The sequence below is a fragment of the Thermobia domestica genome, chromosome 1 (assembly GCF_964235325.1).
Source record: "Thermobia domestica chromosome 1, izTheDome1.hap1.1, whole genome shotgun sequence".
Lineage (NCBI taxonomy): Eukaryota > Metazoa > Arthropoda > Insecta > Zygentoma > Lepismatidae > Thermobia > Thermobia domestica.
The window spans coordinates 63553370-63571934 of record NC_137454.1 but is presented as its reverse complement, the minus strand read 5'-3'; the positions used below and the strand labels follow the sequence as shown (position 1 = coordinate 63571934).

The following is an 18565-nucleotide window of genomic DNA, read 5'->3' as shown; positions in this document are numbered from 1 at the left end:
GGATGAAAAGGCGTTATTGGAAGTGCATATGTTTATTGACCTAGTTGAAATCACAAAGATTATCCTCTTAGAGAAAGTGAAAAAGGAAGCCGGAAAAGCTCGAACTCAGATTTGTTCCAGTATCATAAGAAAAATGTTGCTTTTCCAAAAAAGTAAGAGAGGAAACATTGTTCGTTGAAAATGTAAAACAATGTTTGTTTTGTTATCTATGAAATTGTCGGGAAAGATGCAAGGCCCAGAGCAAAAAGGACTAAATTTGTTAGGGAAGGGAAGATATTTCGCATAGAATTCTTGGCCATACGACTGACCCTGCTTGAGTGTTATTGAAGGTTTTCTAAGATTTTTCAATAGAAAGTAGTTTTTTGCGGGCAGAAAAAAAAAAATTCAGCTTGAAGCTGTTCTGTTAGATGGTTCACCAGGTCCAGACTCATGATAGATACAATTGTGGGGAAAAGATTTCTGTCTACTGTAATATATCACAGAACAGAATAATTCCTGTCCGTTATGAAGAGGTTATTGAAACGTTTGGGGAAGAAAAAGACTGTCCGCGTCCGTATCTGAGTGTCCGTAAAAGGGAGGGTTTTGTTCTGTAAGAGACAAAAAATATATTTGAATATATTTTTGCCGAGACAAAAAAAATCTGTGCGTGTTATAGAGGTGTCCGTTAAGGGAGGTTTCATTGTATTTGTTAAGGGTAATTCAGAAGGTACAAGTATTAATTTAAGTAACATTAATCATCGGTGAAAACTGAATCGTATTCCTTATAATCCTCAAAAAGAAACCTGAGAATCCTAATATACGCAGTATAACTTTATTTGCTATCTCAAAACATCTGCAGTAGTCCAGAAGATAGGTTTGCAACAAGTGACAATCAGCCCAATTTGAATTCAACATACCAGCGAAAAACCGTTGCAAGTGATGGTGCCCTGTCCCCAAATGCAACAGACAAACGCTCAAAGCTCCTTTTTTTTTTTTTCCCTCGTAAAAATCATTGTACGAAAATCTTTACAACTCCATGACTGAAGCTCAACTAACGACAGATGCGACTTGGCAACACTGCTGTTCCTAACGAGTGGCATATTCGTTACAAAACTGGTTGAGTTCACTTGTAAAGGAGGGGAGTTCCTTTTAACGGAAAAACTTTTCACTTCCTGCGTTCCAGTTGTTCACATCTCAAAACTTTTCTAGTGTCCCTCGTAGGTGTTGGTAAATATTAGGAAAAGTCTGAGATAGATGGAGAACTGCACTTAGTTTCAGTTTCCATCTTGTTTTGGTAAAGCAGCTTTCTTTCCATATACAATAAATGTGTTGACTTCCACGAAAAAAGTCAGAGAAATGAGTCACAAATGTGGCTATTTTGTGACAATAGTCGTCTTTTCTTGGGATAACTCACTTACGAAATTCTTTCTTTCCTTCGTTGGAGTAAAATAGCGCTTATCGGCAACTTTCCCACTGTATCCTGATTCACAGCCGACACAAAACACGATAGCATTGTTTGCTGGTTTTCCTTTTGAAAAAATCCCCAAAAATTCTCTCTTGCACTGTTAGACAAATAATTACATATTAAGATAACTAACAACACACAGAATTACGCAATAATAAAGTCACTTCAAAATATCTCATCACTATTTTTTACAGACAACACGGAAAACTGATTCCTGCCGACAATGGCGCCGTAGTTTTGCTGGATTGTCGCTCACGATGGTAAAGAAAACACTTTTCCTTCTGTCCGCTATGATGTTACTATGCATAATGCAATACTAGTACACGCTAAAATGTAGGCTACTTTAGGAGTACAGTTCAGCAAACCCCCTTCTCTTCTGAAACATTCTTTGTATGTACAGGGTGTCCTAGAAGTCCCTTTACTCCTAGGTTTGAGTATTGCAGAGAACAATATTAATTTAACTTTACATACTACAGTTGAGTACTTACATATACGAACTATGTATCCAGTAGATCTGTATGTCCTTTCTCGTATACGTTTCCATGTCCTCCTTGATATGGAGCGGAGAATGTTAGGCTTTCTCCATTCTTTCGCGCAATTCTTCATCTGTTTTATACCGACGACGAGACACATATGACTGGATTATTCTCCATAATGAGTAATCCGGTTGGGGGCGTGGGGGGGGGTGTGCTGTCTGTACGGTCTGGGCTTCATGGAGGCCACTAACAATTTCTAAGCTGTGTAAGTACCCGTAGTCAAATAAGCCATGACTTCACAACTGAAATGCTCCACATGACCGTGAACGCAGGGATACCAGACAGTGCTATTTGTGACCAAACTGAGTACAAACATGCTGAATTCCTGTCAAAAATAACTCCAAAACTGTGAAGCGCTGAACAAAATTTCTGTGAATGGTAATTGTGCTTACATTACATTAGCGAAGTTAGATATTGGAAGGGGGTAATCCTCTTCTCTCGTGACTCGTGCGTGTGCAAATGTATTTGTGTGTGTGTGTGTTTGGTGGCCCGGTAATTATCACTATGAAAACTTAACCACTCAAGCAGTTGTGACGTGTTGACACGTCATGCGATGCGATGCGATAATAGGTTAGATGTATGTGTATTATCACAGTTCGGTTCTTTCTTTAACTTTTGTATTGTCTGTTTTCAGTTTTTATTTGCGTGATTTTTTTACATTTTCAAACTTTAAACGACTGAGGGAAGCAGCGTAGAAATTTATATCCACTACGGGATTGCGAGCAGGCGAGAAACCAACCACGTTAGTAATTAGTCATCTTGGTACTAAGTTTCTGTAACATCTATGTTATATATTTATGTACATCCACTCTCACAGAGCACCCTGTAGGCTAATACATGGAGTAGATGAAAACTACAAATGGATGAAATGAACTACAAGTGAAATGAAAGAATAGTGCCTGAAGAAAATACACACAGTTGATCCACAACTCGACTTATCTGTCGCATTCAGAAATCTTCATATAGATAGTTTGTTCTCCATACAAATAGTACCTTAGATCTAACGCCAGTTTCTGTTCTGAGAAAGAGATGGTTAACAGTTTAAAACAAAGTAAACAGTATATTAAAGAGGAATTAATGACTGTATATATCCAGTTAATACTTACTAGCAAGGAAAAAGTAAAGGATTGCGTCATATCTTTCTTAAGACTACAAATTCAATGTTGTTAAGCTGTTCAGTTGTTTAAGATACAGTTACTGAGATATTAACTTTATGGTGATTCATTTATATTATATTGATTCTAATTTCTGAAGCCTTTGGAACAGACTATTCTTATGCCTCGTATGTTGAAATATTGTTAATCAATGACATTTCTGTATTACAAATTAGTAACTTGTTCGAACTAATATCTTGTATTCTGAAAAACGGCATACCCTTGTTATCTATATCCCTTGTGAACTTCATTTGTCATGAAAGGATGTCCATTAGTTTATATATATATACATATATTTTGTGCACTTTGGGCGAGTAGACAGTTGATCTATTCTGTTCCACTTTGCCCTGCTGTGCTAGATTACACAAAAGAATTTCTCAGCTTCGTCTGTGACACGTTGACATCTCTCTGTTTCTGTCTGCATATACTTGGTGATGTTAAACAGTGATGATGCTCTATTGCAAGTGTTATAGTAAGTTGTGCTTTTGGAACTCCTACTGCAGGAGGCGGAGGTAGAGGGCGATTCAGCGAAGGATAACGATGAAGACCTAGAAGAAGGAGAGATACGCGACGAACGAAAGAAGCGGCAATCGGAAGACAAGTCACGAGATAATGACATGTGCACGACGAGAGAGGAACTCCGTAGAGAATTGGATAAGAAACTGATAACCCGGGATAAAAGACGAGAAGGCCTAGTGCATCATCGTCCAATAAGTGTATGTGTTTTCATTTTACGGTATACTATTACCCTTATTTTGCAGAAGATTTAAAAAAAAAATCATTAATACGTTCCCTCACATTTCTCTAGCTTTTATTGTGTTCAATTCTGCCATACATAACGTCAATATTAGAAGTGCATGTGTTAAGTTTCGTGTTTCGCTGCTTATGTGGCTCCAAGACGCATGCAGTAATGCCTCGTGATCTCTCAGCAATAACAATAGAAAACATTGGAGAGCGAATTATGATTTAGTGCATGTCAAAGTGCTTATTACCAGTTGTTCATGTAGTTCGTTGCTAATTTAATTTCTGTGTAATTTACTAATCCTCTTATGTTCATTATCACGCTTGAAAATAACTACTAGTGTTTGTCAGGATGTTTTGTTTGTACTAAAATATCTTATTTAGTTCTTTTTGTGTTTAATTTTTTAAAAATACATCTAAAACAGTATATACTTTTTCCCATGGTGACTTCAACTGTTATCTCAACGCGATTGAGATGTATTTTATCTTTACGGTTGTATAATTTTGTGGGCGTAGATAGAATATTTCAAAGATATCGTGGTTTCGCAACATAATGAGTAGGAAAACAATTTTACACAAAACCTTGTTTACTCTTTGTAAAATAATCTTGCAGAAATATGTACTTCTAACTGAAGCATGCCTGTTTTATGTGATATATTTTTTCTGTACATTCCAAGATTTCACTAGATATTTCATGTGTGTATATAAAACGACTTACCAGAAAATTATACATTATCACACGTCATACTCACACAAAAGTAAAGTATAAGCGCTTTTGCTACATGCTTTATCAGACAGATAGGAGAAGTTGAAAGAAAAGAATGAAAAACCAAAGTAGCTGTGAAGTACCCAGTTGGACACCATATTGGAAACCAGAATCACATAACCTTATATGCCATGATGGCGGCGTTCCAGCACTTCCGTCTGTTCGACTTTTTGTAATTATTTCCTCTCACTTTTCCCCCTCTCTGTTTGATGAATTATGATGCGGAAGATTATCGTTACTTCTTTTAATTGTCTTAACAATACGTTGGGATGTGTGTTTTGAACGTACTGTTTTCTGTTAAAAATCTAAATTGGTTACCTGCGTGGTGCGTCGTGGCGTTTTAAGAAGTTGCAATATTTTCTTGTTGACTTGGCTCCTGTCAGCTTTGACGAACATGACGAACGAGGACTCCATGATTATTTATTACATCATTGTTTATGCCATATTTGGTTTTTCTTCTGATAGGTGTGAGGAAAAGTTGTCTTCAGCACTTAATCATAGTAGATTTGTAATTCTGTTCGTTTCTGAACTGAGATAATTATAGGACACTATACACTGATTGTGAGTTTTTACTAATTCGACTGCTACTGAAATTTCGGTGCAGCATTGGCAAGTATAGAATTTTCTTATTGTAAATAATGTTCCGTTGTTTGTTCACATGACCTTTATAGATTTAATTTTGGGTCCTTCGTCCTGATGCAGTAAGATTCATCGACAAGGAGGATTAGTGCAAAATGCTTGTTTGTTTTATGTTTTGGTTGGATTCACGTACTTGTTTCGATAATCTTAAGAGCGCTTGATTTTTGTCGAGTCTTCAATATTAAATTGGTGAGAATGAAATGTTCATCTTGGCGTCTGATTGTAAACCTCTGCAACACAACACAGGGATGTACTAGGGTCACGCATCAAATGTAATAACCTTTGTAGACGTCCAGTAAGCAGGCTGAGATACTCAGACAAAAGGCAGTGCGTTGTTGAACAGTGTCGTATAAAAATGTTCCATGGAGAAAACAGTTCCGAAGGACTTTTCTTTACGCATTCAAATTGAGACATTCTGCATAGGAAACCGAAAAAAAAAAAAAAAAAAAAAAAAAAAAAAAAAAAAAAAGGACAGGAATGATGAATGAAAACATCGTTCTCCGTTGTTCTGTCAAATTTCGTTCTGATATCACAGTATTGCAAAGTGAGCCCCGTGGGGATCGATATCATGTTCAACACCGTGATAGCAGACTGGAAAAAGTGCTCGTGCCATTGCAGACAAGTGAGGCAAATACCATTTCACTATCATTCGGCGGCTCCCTCCAATCGGCAAGGGAAAGAACTTTCATTAGTGCCAAATTACTTGACACTGGCAAACAAGAATAATATGTAATGCTCTGAGTTTGAATGTATATAGTTCTGAGTGTAAGGAATAACCAGGAAAGTTTCCTGCATCAGATTGTCACTTGAGATGAAAAATGGATCTGCTGTGACAATCCTAAACGGTGAGAACAATGATTTCCAGGACGGTTTCCTAAGCCTCTTCTCCACCCACAAAATGTGTTGTTGCTCATTTTGATGATCTATAGTGGAAATGATCTTTGACGTCTTTCTAGGCGAGGTAAAACCATCCATGCAAATCGTTATAGTGCTTAACCTACGAAATTCACCGTAAGCAGCCAGCAATGGTAATCAGACACGGTGTCCTCATATTGCACAACACTGCTCGCCCTATGTGGCGCAGGCTCTTCATGATTTGTAGTACAAAACCTTCTCACTTGTCGTATTACCCCGATAGTACTACTGACTCACCTCTTCCGGCTTCCTGATCAGTTCTTGGGAGGGAAGACTTTCCTTGATGATAAGGCGATGCAACGTGCGGTTGAGGACTTCTACCCTGCGCAGATTCCACACTTCTTTCACCACGAAATCCAGTCGTTGGCTGAGTGATGGCAGACGGCGGCGACTGTTTTGATTAATCAGGTATTGTGGAGTTTCCATGTCCTTGGAAATGACGGACCTAGGGCGAACATTTCATTCACACTAACCTAATATGGTCCTTCAGTTTAATATCTGTGTTTCTCTTTGTCACAATACCACTTTATCAACACCAGACTTCACCTTATCTAGATAGAACTTTTGCACCGTTAGTGTTTTTTTCGATGTTCAAGGCCACTTTAAAACTATTCTTGTGCAAAGGTTTGCATTTTACAAGAAAGTTTAGGCCATAACGAGACATTAATTTTTCTTTTTATTTATTTATTTATTTATTTATTTTTTTAATTATTAGAGCATAGCGTATCAATTTATTTCTCATCAAAGTTGACAGAAGTCAAGTGAACGAAATATAGCAGACTTTTCAAACGCAATATGTTAGAATAGTATTTCTATTTTCTGAAAAGTAACTTGTTTTCCATGCCCACTTAGTGATAACGTTGTTCCATACAGTGGGCATGGAAACAAATTCTTTACAACAAAAATTTAAAATTATTACCACACGCGAAGAAGAAAAGGACTAATATTCATAGTAAAAGATAATACAGAATAACTTACGTTAAAAAAAAAATAGAACATTTTAAAACGATAAAGATAGGTGTGGAAAAAGAAATAGATATAGCTAGAGCGGTTACAGACGAGTAAGACTAGGAGACTAGAAAGCGGTTTGCAGATTGGGTGGTAATGTAGATATCTTCCCATCTCATTCTGACTGAACGTGTGGGAGAAGGGTTTTGAGGATACATGCGGAAAGTGTAGTCGAATGTCGGCAATAGTAGGTTAGATGTTACAAAACAGGTAAACAGGCTTTAAGAGTATCTGAATCTTGACAACTTTTCTTCCGATTCATAATTTCCCCAACATAGAAGATTGTGCAGTGGGTACAGCATTTAGCAGGGTTGACATTGACTTCGAAAGTCAGGGAAATATTTCAGAATTTGCCGAGAGGGAGGGAAATTGTTATATTTCACAGAGTCAGGGAAAATGCAATCAGATTTCACGAAAGTACTCAGTGTATTCCTATTACTAAACCGATCTTTATAAGCTTTATAGTTGCTCACAAGATACGAAGAACATCTCACTGAATCAATGTAGATTTAAAAAGATTGATAAAGAGATTGTAGATAGATAGTTATCTTCAGAAATAAAGAAGCATGAGAAGCCTCAAAAGGTGTTAAAACTCTGTAACTTTGAAAGAACTGATTAAATCAAGTATTTAGGTGCTCTAGAAGGAAATAAAATAGGTTTCTTGGTTGTAGATTATCAGATAGGCCAAGTTTTTGAGTATATTCAGAATACCGAGGTATCATGTTAATGTGTAATTATTGTCTTGTATTAATGTTTTGTGGGATTCCAAATACAAGAAGTTCTATTTACAATAAGCAGTCACAGAAAAGAAGAAAAAAGTTGGAGGCTTTGAGAATGCTAGAGGACGATTAATTTTTTTCTTTCTTTCTTTCTAAACTTCACCATAAGTAAGTGCCGCGGATCAGGGAAAATTTAATTTCGTAGTTTGGAAATTAATATAAATTTCAATGTGAAACATGTTTAAGGATGGTAATGAAATTGAAGAATCACAACTACTAGAACGGTGGAATGCATGTGTGATGGAATGTTAGAGGACAAGTTTTACATTTGGGTTTCTGACTTTTCTTGGGTGGAAGTACTTTCAGGAACCAGCTGTTGTAATGAGGATGTGAAAGTTGAGGACCTTTAGTAAAGAATTTCTTTGTAATTAAATAATTTCGATTCTTTTGTACAAAATGTATTTTGAAACAAATGATGTATGTTCTGTACAACACACTTTTAGCTTTTACGGATTTCTTCGCTGCTGGGGGCGCGGCGGCTCAGTGGTAGAGCGTTCACCTCTGGTGCCTAGGGTCCCTGTTTCGATCCCAGCTCGCACCAAGTGGACTTTGTGGTGAACAAACACCATATCCGTGGGTGTTCTCGGAGTTCTCCCGTTTCTTCCCACTTTATTCATTTCACCATTCCATTCATTTCTCACCCGCACTGTCTCCTTTCGCCTCACCGGCATAATCTTGGGAGACGTAAAACTGAAAGATTTCATTTTTTTTTTTTTTTTAAATTCCCCATTAAAATCCTATGTAAGTAATTAAGTCAATACGTAAACTATTGAAGACAGGGAGAGAGAAAAGTGTGGTTGATTTAAAATGCGAAGACCATACATGGCTGTGTATTATTCCGATAATTTAGTTCAGCTTCATGACATTCCTTGTACAGGAAATTGCATTCTTTTCACCACAGTCTAGTGTTTGTTCAACCAACTATTCGTATATGACATATAAAATCTTCACGTGTGTATGTATGAATGTGATAAACTGTGTATATGTTATCTCATTTTTCTTTTTCTCTTAACTATGTGCTAGACTAAAAATTTAGACTATAATTCTTAAAATACAGAATCACACAAAAATAATGATTTTCTTCATTTTATGTGACGCTACTCTGCAATAGTGTGGTATGTTAGCGTAAGTATCCTGCATTTCCGGTTACCAGCATGAAAGTTCGCCATTTTGTTACATGTCCAATCAAGGTTGGAAAATTACCGGGAGACAGTTCGTAGGATCATTATGGTCGAGACTGGACGCCATATTGGAAAATGGCTAACTTGTAGCAACTTAATCTAAATATTTACATGAAAGCTTTAGAAAACACATTTCTTCTTCCCCAATCTGCTGCCAAACAGAATAAGAAACAGTTAATAGCAAAAATTTTCCGATTTTAGTCATTTAACCCTTTGGGGACCAATGGATCAGATTTGTACCACAGCGTCGACCTTTGGAATTTGCCTTATATGTCTCTAGTTAAGCTTTTTCACACTGGGCTTTTTGCATTTATTCAAGCGTGGAAGCATCAAAGAATGCGTTTCATGGGCATTTTCCAGTCACGCGTGCGATGCCTACGGGTGGTGACGTCACGAACACTGAAGAATAAAAAATTGGATAAATTTTAGAGCTTTTTGGCAATTTTTTTGACAAGTTCCTACTTATTCTAGGATCATAATTCGTGCGTCGTTGTGCTCGTAATGAAACACTGTTTCCAACTGTACTATTATAATTTCCCTATTGTGTATCAGTAGCGAGAAAATCGCGTTCAAATTGAAAAAATGAGATTTTTCAGGAAAAATTCCCTTTTTCGGGATTTCCCCCCCTCAGGGACACGATAGGGACATGTGAGTGGTACCATTTGAAAGCTACCCTAATTTGACACGAAATCGTTTGCGAATTATGATCCTCGGATAGATAGGGACGTGTCAGGGATTTTTGGTTTTTCCTTAAAGTAGTAAGGGTTATGCTTTCCACGTGGGGGAATTTTCTTTACCGTCCTTAGTTTTCAAGATATGAGATTGATATTTTCCACAGATATTACATATACCATGTAGTATGCTTTGAGCGATTTTGAGATCCAAGCGTTAACACAGGGGGGAGAGGGACCCAAACTTGTAAAAGAGTGATTTTTTTCTGACAAAATTTCCCTTTGGAGGTAATTTTCCGTCCATAGACGCATGGTATCCACATGCGAGTGGTACCACTCGAAAGACTGATTCACTCCAAAGACAACAAGGTACGATTCATGTTCTTGCGAAGAATAGTCTTTATGCTGAAGCTCTTAAAAAACAGTTGACTGACAATGTATTATTGAGGGAAGTTGGTAAATTGGCAAGAGCATCTACACTAATATTGGGGGCACAATTCTTCATACCTCATTCCATTCACTATAAAGCAAAGTTTCTTTTGGTACCACTTGCATGTTCGTGTCATGTACCATTTGCATGTTCGAGGGGAGATATTGGTGCCAATTTTTTTTTTTTTTTTTTTTTTTGTGATTTCCGTTTTTCCCACTCTGGGCGGGAATTTTACGCCTTAGGTACAAAATAAGGAAATTTGACTAGTACAGTTGAAAACACAGCTTCATTACAAAAAACCTAGGTATGAACCATGATCCTACGATAAATAGTCTCGTTGCAATAGTTGCTTGACTGAAACTCTAAAATTTACCTAAAAAGGCAAGGTCCCATAAGGGTTAACTGCATGAATGGCCTCCCCGGTCACCCGACCTCACCGTGAGTTTTTATTGTAGAGGTGTTGTATATCAAGTACAAACTAATACAGTTTATAATTCTACAACTTTTATACGTTTGCTACAATGTTACATATCTACATAACTCATATTCATTTCACATTTTTAAAAAAGTTCAGCTGCTGTGTTCATAGTGATATCACTATGAGTATTGTTCTTCACATTCGCAAAGCAACGTACAGACGAGGTCGTTCTTAATACAGGTACATTTCCCAAGTACAGCGCAAATTTGCAACGGCATGTCACTAGTTGTCGACTGTTATCAGACATACTCCTCAACGTAGTCCACACAGGTTGGTAACCGAGTCCGTCATCTGTTTCCTTCCAACCCCAGTTCAGGGGTTCAACATCATGCACATCTTTTTCGAGGCACTGTCGCCAGATCTTGCACTGAAGAGTTGCTCTTCTTGTATGGAGATTCAATGCGTCTTCGGTTGGAGATATTCTGTCTATTGTGCGATTTTTCTTGCTGAATAGAATACGTCTGGTTTCGTTGAGTTCCTCGCAAGTAATTACTTGATATGTTGTACATGAGCGTCACAAATCGCTGGATTAGCATGCGAGATTGGTAGCTTACAACATCGTGAGAATGAACGACTGACAGTTCCCGGAAATCTGTATCCACTTCTCTAAACGCCATCCACGTATTCCATGCACTTGTCTTGCCAACGCCAAGGAAGGTTGACACTGTCACAGCCCGTAAAACTGTTAAAAAAAAAAAATTAAAAAAAAACGACAACAGACAACAAATCTATTGTTTCAGAAGGTAAATTCGTGCACATGGTGTGTATAGGAATGAAACATCGCATTTTTGCAGAACCAAAATCAATACATAGTTTCTCCAGAGTGGGTGACAGATGCAGAAACGCAAAGAGAGGATAACAACATCAGAGTCAACTGTACTTTTGTGTCCCTTCTCTGCGGCATGACGGACGTGCAGAAGGTTCTTTCTTTCATCAGCTTCTATATGGGATGAGGGAGAAATACCAGTAATATCTAAGTATAAGGAAGAGGATAAGACTTCATTTCCTCTTGTGCAGAATATTTCTCTTTCTGAAATATCAGCTACAGTTATTATTTCGGAGAGGTAATGAAATAACCTTTCCTTGTTGTTATCGTTTGCAAGGAACTTCTGGAAATTGTTTGGAAACGGTCCCGTTGACTTGACAACAAAGCGGTCGCCCTGCCCACGCTTCTGACGCGTCTGTGTTTTCAAGCTCTTTTCAATGTAGCGGTCAAAGACCACGTTTAGTGTCTCGAATGCGGCATATTCTGCAAATGGTTTTGCTGCTCCTGGTTGCAGTTGGTGTACCAGCATCGCTCCATCGACGACAAGACAAGAGGAATGGGGGATGATAGTACTTGTACACACATCAAAATTTTCAAAACGTTTCAAAATATCTGATTTAGAGGTAGGAAGTCTGAGATCTCCAAATTCAGATATTGATGGAGGTTAAATTGTGTTCTCATGAAAAAAGAATTCTCTGATATCGCTCTCCCTTTCCTGACATGCTATGAACATCTTGCAGAACAGGTTAGAATCTTTGTGCGCACTAGCAAGTTTCATCTTATCTTTGCAACGAACTTTCAACAAGCTACAGTTGAAAAGCTGCATATTAACTTTCTTTATAGCATCATGTATGGACTGCTTGCTTGTCATTAGACGGTTATAAACGAAGTCCTCATACATTTTGGCTCCTGTGGTAGCTGCGATGCAAACAGACTGGCACTAATCTTCTGGCGCTGTACGTTTGGTGAACCCAACTGTAGACAGATGCTCTTCTTCAAAAGGATTACCAGTATCACAAAATACATCAATCAGATTCTTCACATGTGTCCTGTACTTGCTTTGGAATGCATTCGTGTCCTCGTGGTGTGATCTTGATACGTGCAACTCAGCAGAGTAGCTGTCTTCATACTCAGCCAGTAAACGAGTGACTTCGGGACAAACAGAACCACTTTCTTTTATCAGTTTGTTGTTCTGTTCGTGAAGGTGGTCGTCTAACATACGTGAAAAGTGCGGGTAAGATTTCCTACTGGTGAAATGTCCCTTAGAGAATTCCTTAAATACATCAGGATGACGAACTGCAAGTTGCTTCAGAGTATGAAGAAAGACTGGTAACCATCGCCCGTAGTGTACGTGGTCCAAAGCTAAGTACCAAGGACACATGGACTGGAGTACTTCTACATAAAGCATGAAATTACCATTACGCACACTTTTCACAAACAGTAACAACAGTGCTGTAACAACAGTAACAACAGATATTAACTGTAATATCTGCTCTTGCAAGCCTACGGTGAAAACTTAAGGGGTGGCAGTAGAAATTTAGGGGTGGTCCCCATGACCCCCGTGGATTCGGGCCTGTCGTGAGTCCCCTTCCCAGAGATGTTGACTTGATATATAGGTCAAGTAACACAATAGTCTTATTTTTGGTGTACACAAAATAACTGCCCCCAGAATACCTGTGCCCTTTCACTAGCCCCCCCTCAAGAAATTAAAGCTATTGCCGTTATTGTCTAGTAGTTCACAGTCTTCTATAGTTGTTTTGCCTGTGAATTTGAGTCCAAAGACGGTGTAAATCGGACAAAATTTGGGGAACTTGTGAAAAGTAGGCCATTTTTCAAGATGGCGCCCAGAGTCACACAAAACATATTGAGAAGCTGTCTCCCGGCTTTTTTCTCATTTACATGTCACGTTAAACGCTCTGACCAAATTTCGTGCTGGTAACCGGAAATGCACGATCCATACAAATTATTGCACTTACAGACCGCACTACAACATCTGACATGCAGAAGACATTACCTTTTATGTAATAATGAAAAATGTATTAATTATTTTTAAATAATCGTAGGTGCATTTCTTCTATCAAAATATTTAAAATGTCTTATTGTAAATAATATGTATAATCTTGGAACATTGTGGAAGAATTTAGTGTAATATTGATTATAAGTTCTTAAGTATGATATTCTCGTAGAATGAGAAATATGTACAAACGGTTGAACGCGTTTTGAAAACTAAGTTGAATTCAGTTTTTGATGAGATTCGAGTATGCGATTGTGTATCGAACGGAGCAGAACTATCCATTCTTAAATATATCAGAATGAAATGTAATATTCATATTATTGAACGCTATTCGTGTAGTTTTCAAAAGTTTGGTTTCTCTAAACTCAACCAAATCATGATTTAGTATAATTTTAGTAAAAGCAACTTCCTATTTAATATTAAACATTTGACAGTGATATATCGTAGTTTGGAAGAACAAATGTGATCTTTTCGGATATTGGTAGTAACTTTTTTTTTCACACAGTATAATATACTAGTTCCCAGACGTACCACGTTAGTACTTTTAACAGAATATTGAATTATTGGTTGGATATTCAAACAGCGTAAGGCCTCTATAATAATATCTTTTCAGCCATCAGTACAGAGCAAAATTTAGGATAAAATAATATCATTTGCCTCATACTGTACTCAATCTTGACTTACAGTTAGAAAGAAAGACGTCGCTGACTCACTTAGTTGAAACTAAAACTTTCGTCACGTATTTTGCAATTATGTATCATGGCTTCGTAAACTGTTACAGGTATAGATGTCACTACACTTCCTTCACAGTATTCAATCGAAAATGACTCGTCAGTTTCGTTAAAGATGAGTTGTTACGGAGCCACTGAATGTAAATTAAACTTGACCTTTATGCATCTTCCTCTGTCCAAAACCTATTGCCTGCGTTCTCTTGAAACCTGATCTAAGTCACATAACGTAGTTATATATGTGAGCTCCCATTTAAGGAACAGTTTGGTCTTTAGCTGATATTGTTATTAGGAGTTCTTTCGACGCTTGTTTTCCTGCACCTGCAGTTCGTATCAAGACGTGTTAGGACTTAGTTCAGTAGGAGTTCATATGCTGTTTCATATAAACAGTCACGTTCTGAAGTTTGCCTCCATCTCTTCTTTCTTTGTGTATATTGTTATTTAACTATACAGTCATTATATGTAGGGAAAATGCGAAACCCTGCATGTTTTTTGTCAGAACGAATTGACCAGTTTGAGAACAGCTTTATGAGTACGGACAACTGTACTGAAATCTGTAAATTTGTTCCGGAATAATTGACAGAAAGAATATAAAAAGAGAGATATACTTTGCCTGGTTATTTAATCATTGTAAGTAGTAGTTCATAATGTGGTAGTTCTGTTATATTTCTATTGTAATTCTGCTTGGCAAATAATAAAGTTAGACGTTATACTGATGATATGTATTAATAATTTGAATATTGTTCTGATGTAAACTTTTGTTATATGCAATAAACGTGACCATTCTAATTACGCTTTATATTTTACAGCCACGTCGTGAACAAGACCGAGAAGATCTTCGTAAATATAGAGAGATCAAAGAAAAGCTTCGAAAACAGAAGGAAATAGCAAGGGCCAAAGAAAGGGAAGAACGCGAAAAGAAGCGGAGAGAGAAGCAAGAACGCCACGAACAGAAAAAACCGGACAAACATTCGTTGAAACTAGAAAAACCTTTGTTTGCTGCAGCGGATACTTCAAGCGATATGGCGAGAAAGATCAAAGATCAGTTTAGGTTAAATATGGCCGGTGTGATTGTACAGTATCTTAATCAGTATAGGAAACCTGACTGTAAAGTAGGTCGCATTGTGAATACCGAAGACTTTAAACACTTAGCAAGAAAGGTAAGTATCAGTACCTATCTTGTACAATGCTACTTTTTCCCCTAATATTAGCGATACAGTCTGTATTATGTATACGACGGCTGCCGGAAAAGTTTCTGCAATCAAAATGAAAAAATATATGTGAAATTCTGGAAAGAGTTTTATTGTTTTTCAAAGTATTCACTTTTAAGATTGATACACTTTTGCATACGTTTAAAACCAGTTTTAAAAGCAATTTTCTACTCTGGAGTTACTACCTTCGAAACGCGTCACCAGCTGCTTCAGTTGACACAAATCACTCACTACCCATCTTATTTTTCATATGTGAAAATAATAATAATAATAATAATAAGTGATAAGTCAGTTGAGTACGTACAGCGAGCTATTACTTCATTTTTACCGGACAAAAAAGTCAGCAGTTTGGTATGCGGAATGGGAACTGGCCTTGTGATGAAGAATGATGTGACGATTTGAGTTTTTTTTACGCATGTTCATTGATGACCTCTAGCAAACAAATTGTTGTATACCATTCAGCATTCAGAGTCCTTCAGCTGCCGTATGTCCGGTATAATCGAAGAAACAAGTAATCATTTGCTTGAGAACAGCCTTCGAGCGAATAACTTTTGGTATCGGGTCACTTTGAAACATACATATACTGAATTCCTGTATATTTTCTGGTTCGTATGAATAGATCCAAGTTTCGTCCCATGTAACGATGTAATACACCAAATTTGCTTAACCTCGGTTGAATGTTTTGAGCATTTATTTACACCAATTGACACAAGCTTGTTTTTGAGCTTTAGTCAAGTTGTGTAGGATCCAATGGCTTGGTGGTTTCCTTACATTCATATGACCATGCAAAATCGTATGTATTGTTTTCATGTCAATATTTAAGGATGCTGATATCTTCGAATTATTTCTGGTAACAATAGACGTAGATGGACGGCTTTCACGAAATTCATCACTGAGAAATGTGTAACCACACTGGAATTCGGAAAGCGAATTGTACACAGCCCTATTGGTTGGTACTTCATTCCCAGAAGCCAAATGAAGCCGCTTGATGCATTGTTCGGTGTTAAACTACATTTGAAATCATAAAAAATCATGTTTGAAAGTGCTCACGAAAAATTCCCATTTTTTACACAAAACAACTACTTCAAACTGCTGTGAAAAATATACGAATAGGCTTAAACAACAGAATATAGTTTAAACCTAGAATCTTCTATTCTTCCGAATTATACAATAGTGGAACCTAGTGCCACTGTTAGTAGTAGTTTGCAGAAACTTTTCCAGCAGCCCTCGTATTATTATTTTATGTATCAGTTTTCATAATGTATGGTTTAAAGTTAAATTTTGTGTCCATATGGTTCTAGTGTTCACAGTTTAACATGGTTACGTCTTTTTTTTCTTTCTTTCGTGCCACAGAATGATGAAAGAACAAAGCCGTTAGAATTCATATACAAAATGGTTTTGTAATTTTAATTTATAACTAGGGATAAACTAACAGTAAGGCTATCAAATCTTTCGCTTATTTGCGAAAATCAGAAAATGCATTCCAGCGCTCATTTAACAAATTTCCAGATACAGATTGCAAGGCCAATGTACACCGATATATTAACAATAAACAGCAATGGGAAACAAATGGGGCTGGGCGTATACGTAGTTACTTTTGAGGGGTGAAACTGGAAAAGCTTGTTAGGATGACCGACCATGAGATTCGAATTCGAGATCTTCCGATTGTGAAGCAGGAACGTTGTCTATTGCTTTATGTCGGTAAATTATAAAAGTTTGTCATCGCGTTTTAAAAAAGAGAAAAGCTGGCGCCCTAGAAAACATGTCTTTTAACAGCTTATTTAGTGTAACTCAGGCGTTTGAACGTTTCGGCCTTGCAGTATTGCAGTAGCACAGTTAAGCTCCTTATCCATGAATTGTTCAGTTAAGACTTACAACACGAACCGTGGATGGTATATCTACAATTGAAAGCACAGCGCGTTTAAATTTGGGAATCCTAAAGACCAGTCTTAAGGTGATGCCTTAATGTTGTAAGGGGGCATGAAAAATGTTTCGAAAGTGCATTTTCATCCATGGAGAAGAATTGTTGTTAAAGGTTTAATTCCTCTCAGAAACATTGTGCTTTAAATAATTTCCACATTCTTTGTACGAAAATGAAAAGAAGTCATTTGAAAAGATGTCATCCCTTGATACATCCCCACCACACCGTTGTTGATGTGTGGAGATATTCCTTTGAACGTAAGAACATTTGTATGGATTAAGATGATTATGGGGAATACATGTACCTACCCATCTTAGAAAAACTCTTCCTCTACATAGAATTGAAATTAAATAAATGTAAATTTTTGATTAAGATCTTTATTTCAACACTAAAATATGCTATATTACAGTTTCTCATCGAATACGTTGAGAACAGGTTGGTCTCCAAACTCGTTTGAATATCATGTACGTAACTTTGGAATATACTAATAAATATTATGGTAATTTCTTTCATTATATATTTTCTGTACGTGTCGAGATTTTCGATATATTCTTTATCCCATGCGTAGGTAATTCTTAGCCTATAACATATATTAAAAAATTCTGAATTTGTTACGATTAGTTGTATTATGGTTTGTTTTCATGGGCAAGGTTGAATCTATGCGGTACATTGCATCATTCTAGTCATAAAGTTATTGCGTAATAGCGCCATCTGATATGTATATACTATCGAATTGTGTGGAAGTACTTTTTCATTGAAATGAAAACAATTTATTTCAGTATAGTATTTAGAGCTTACAGGCTTTCTTCCTTTAACCGTTTACCTGCCGAATTGATATGCAATATAAATTTTGAATTATTTTTATTTGTTTTATCCTTAACGTAAGTCAATTAAGAGATTTTCATAGATTTTTCAACTAAAACTTTGTTACATGTGCAAAATATTCGATGTTCCCATTTGGGAACATTGGCGGATAAAGCTATACAACAGCTGTATTTTCGATTGTTTGAACCCACATTATTTTTATGAGAAGCAAAATACATCTAACAATGCTTTTCTTTAAGGGTTATGATAATATACTAACAATAGCTTTAGTGTTGAATTTCTGCAATTCATTATGTAAGTAGTGGCGTAGCCAGAATCGATGAGTGAGAATTTATATCTACAGTAAGCATACATTTTA

At 36.9% G+C, this 18565-nt stretch overlaps 1 protein-coding gene across 4 annotated transcripts in view; it reads left to right on the top strand.

Annotated features, from left to right (window-relative positions):
* The window catches only part of Set2 (SET domain containing 2), a 139916-nt gene that overhangs the window by 118162 nt on the left and 3189 nt on the right, over positions 1 to 18565 (top strand). For 3 of the 4 annotated variants that reach the window (XM_081757916.1, XM_081757922.1, XM_081757926.1), the window contains exons 15-16: positions 3638 to 3850; positions 15060 to 15410. In XM_081757916.1, coding sequence (XP_081614042.1) covers positions 3638 to 3850; positions 15060 to 15410 — 564 coding nt within the window. The remainder of the gene's footprint in view (positions 1 to 3637; positions 3851 to 15059; positions 15411 to 18565) is intronic. The other variant, XM_081757930.1, reaches the window with a different exon arrangement.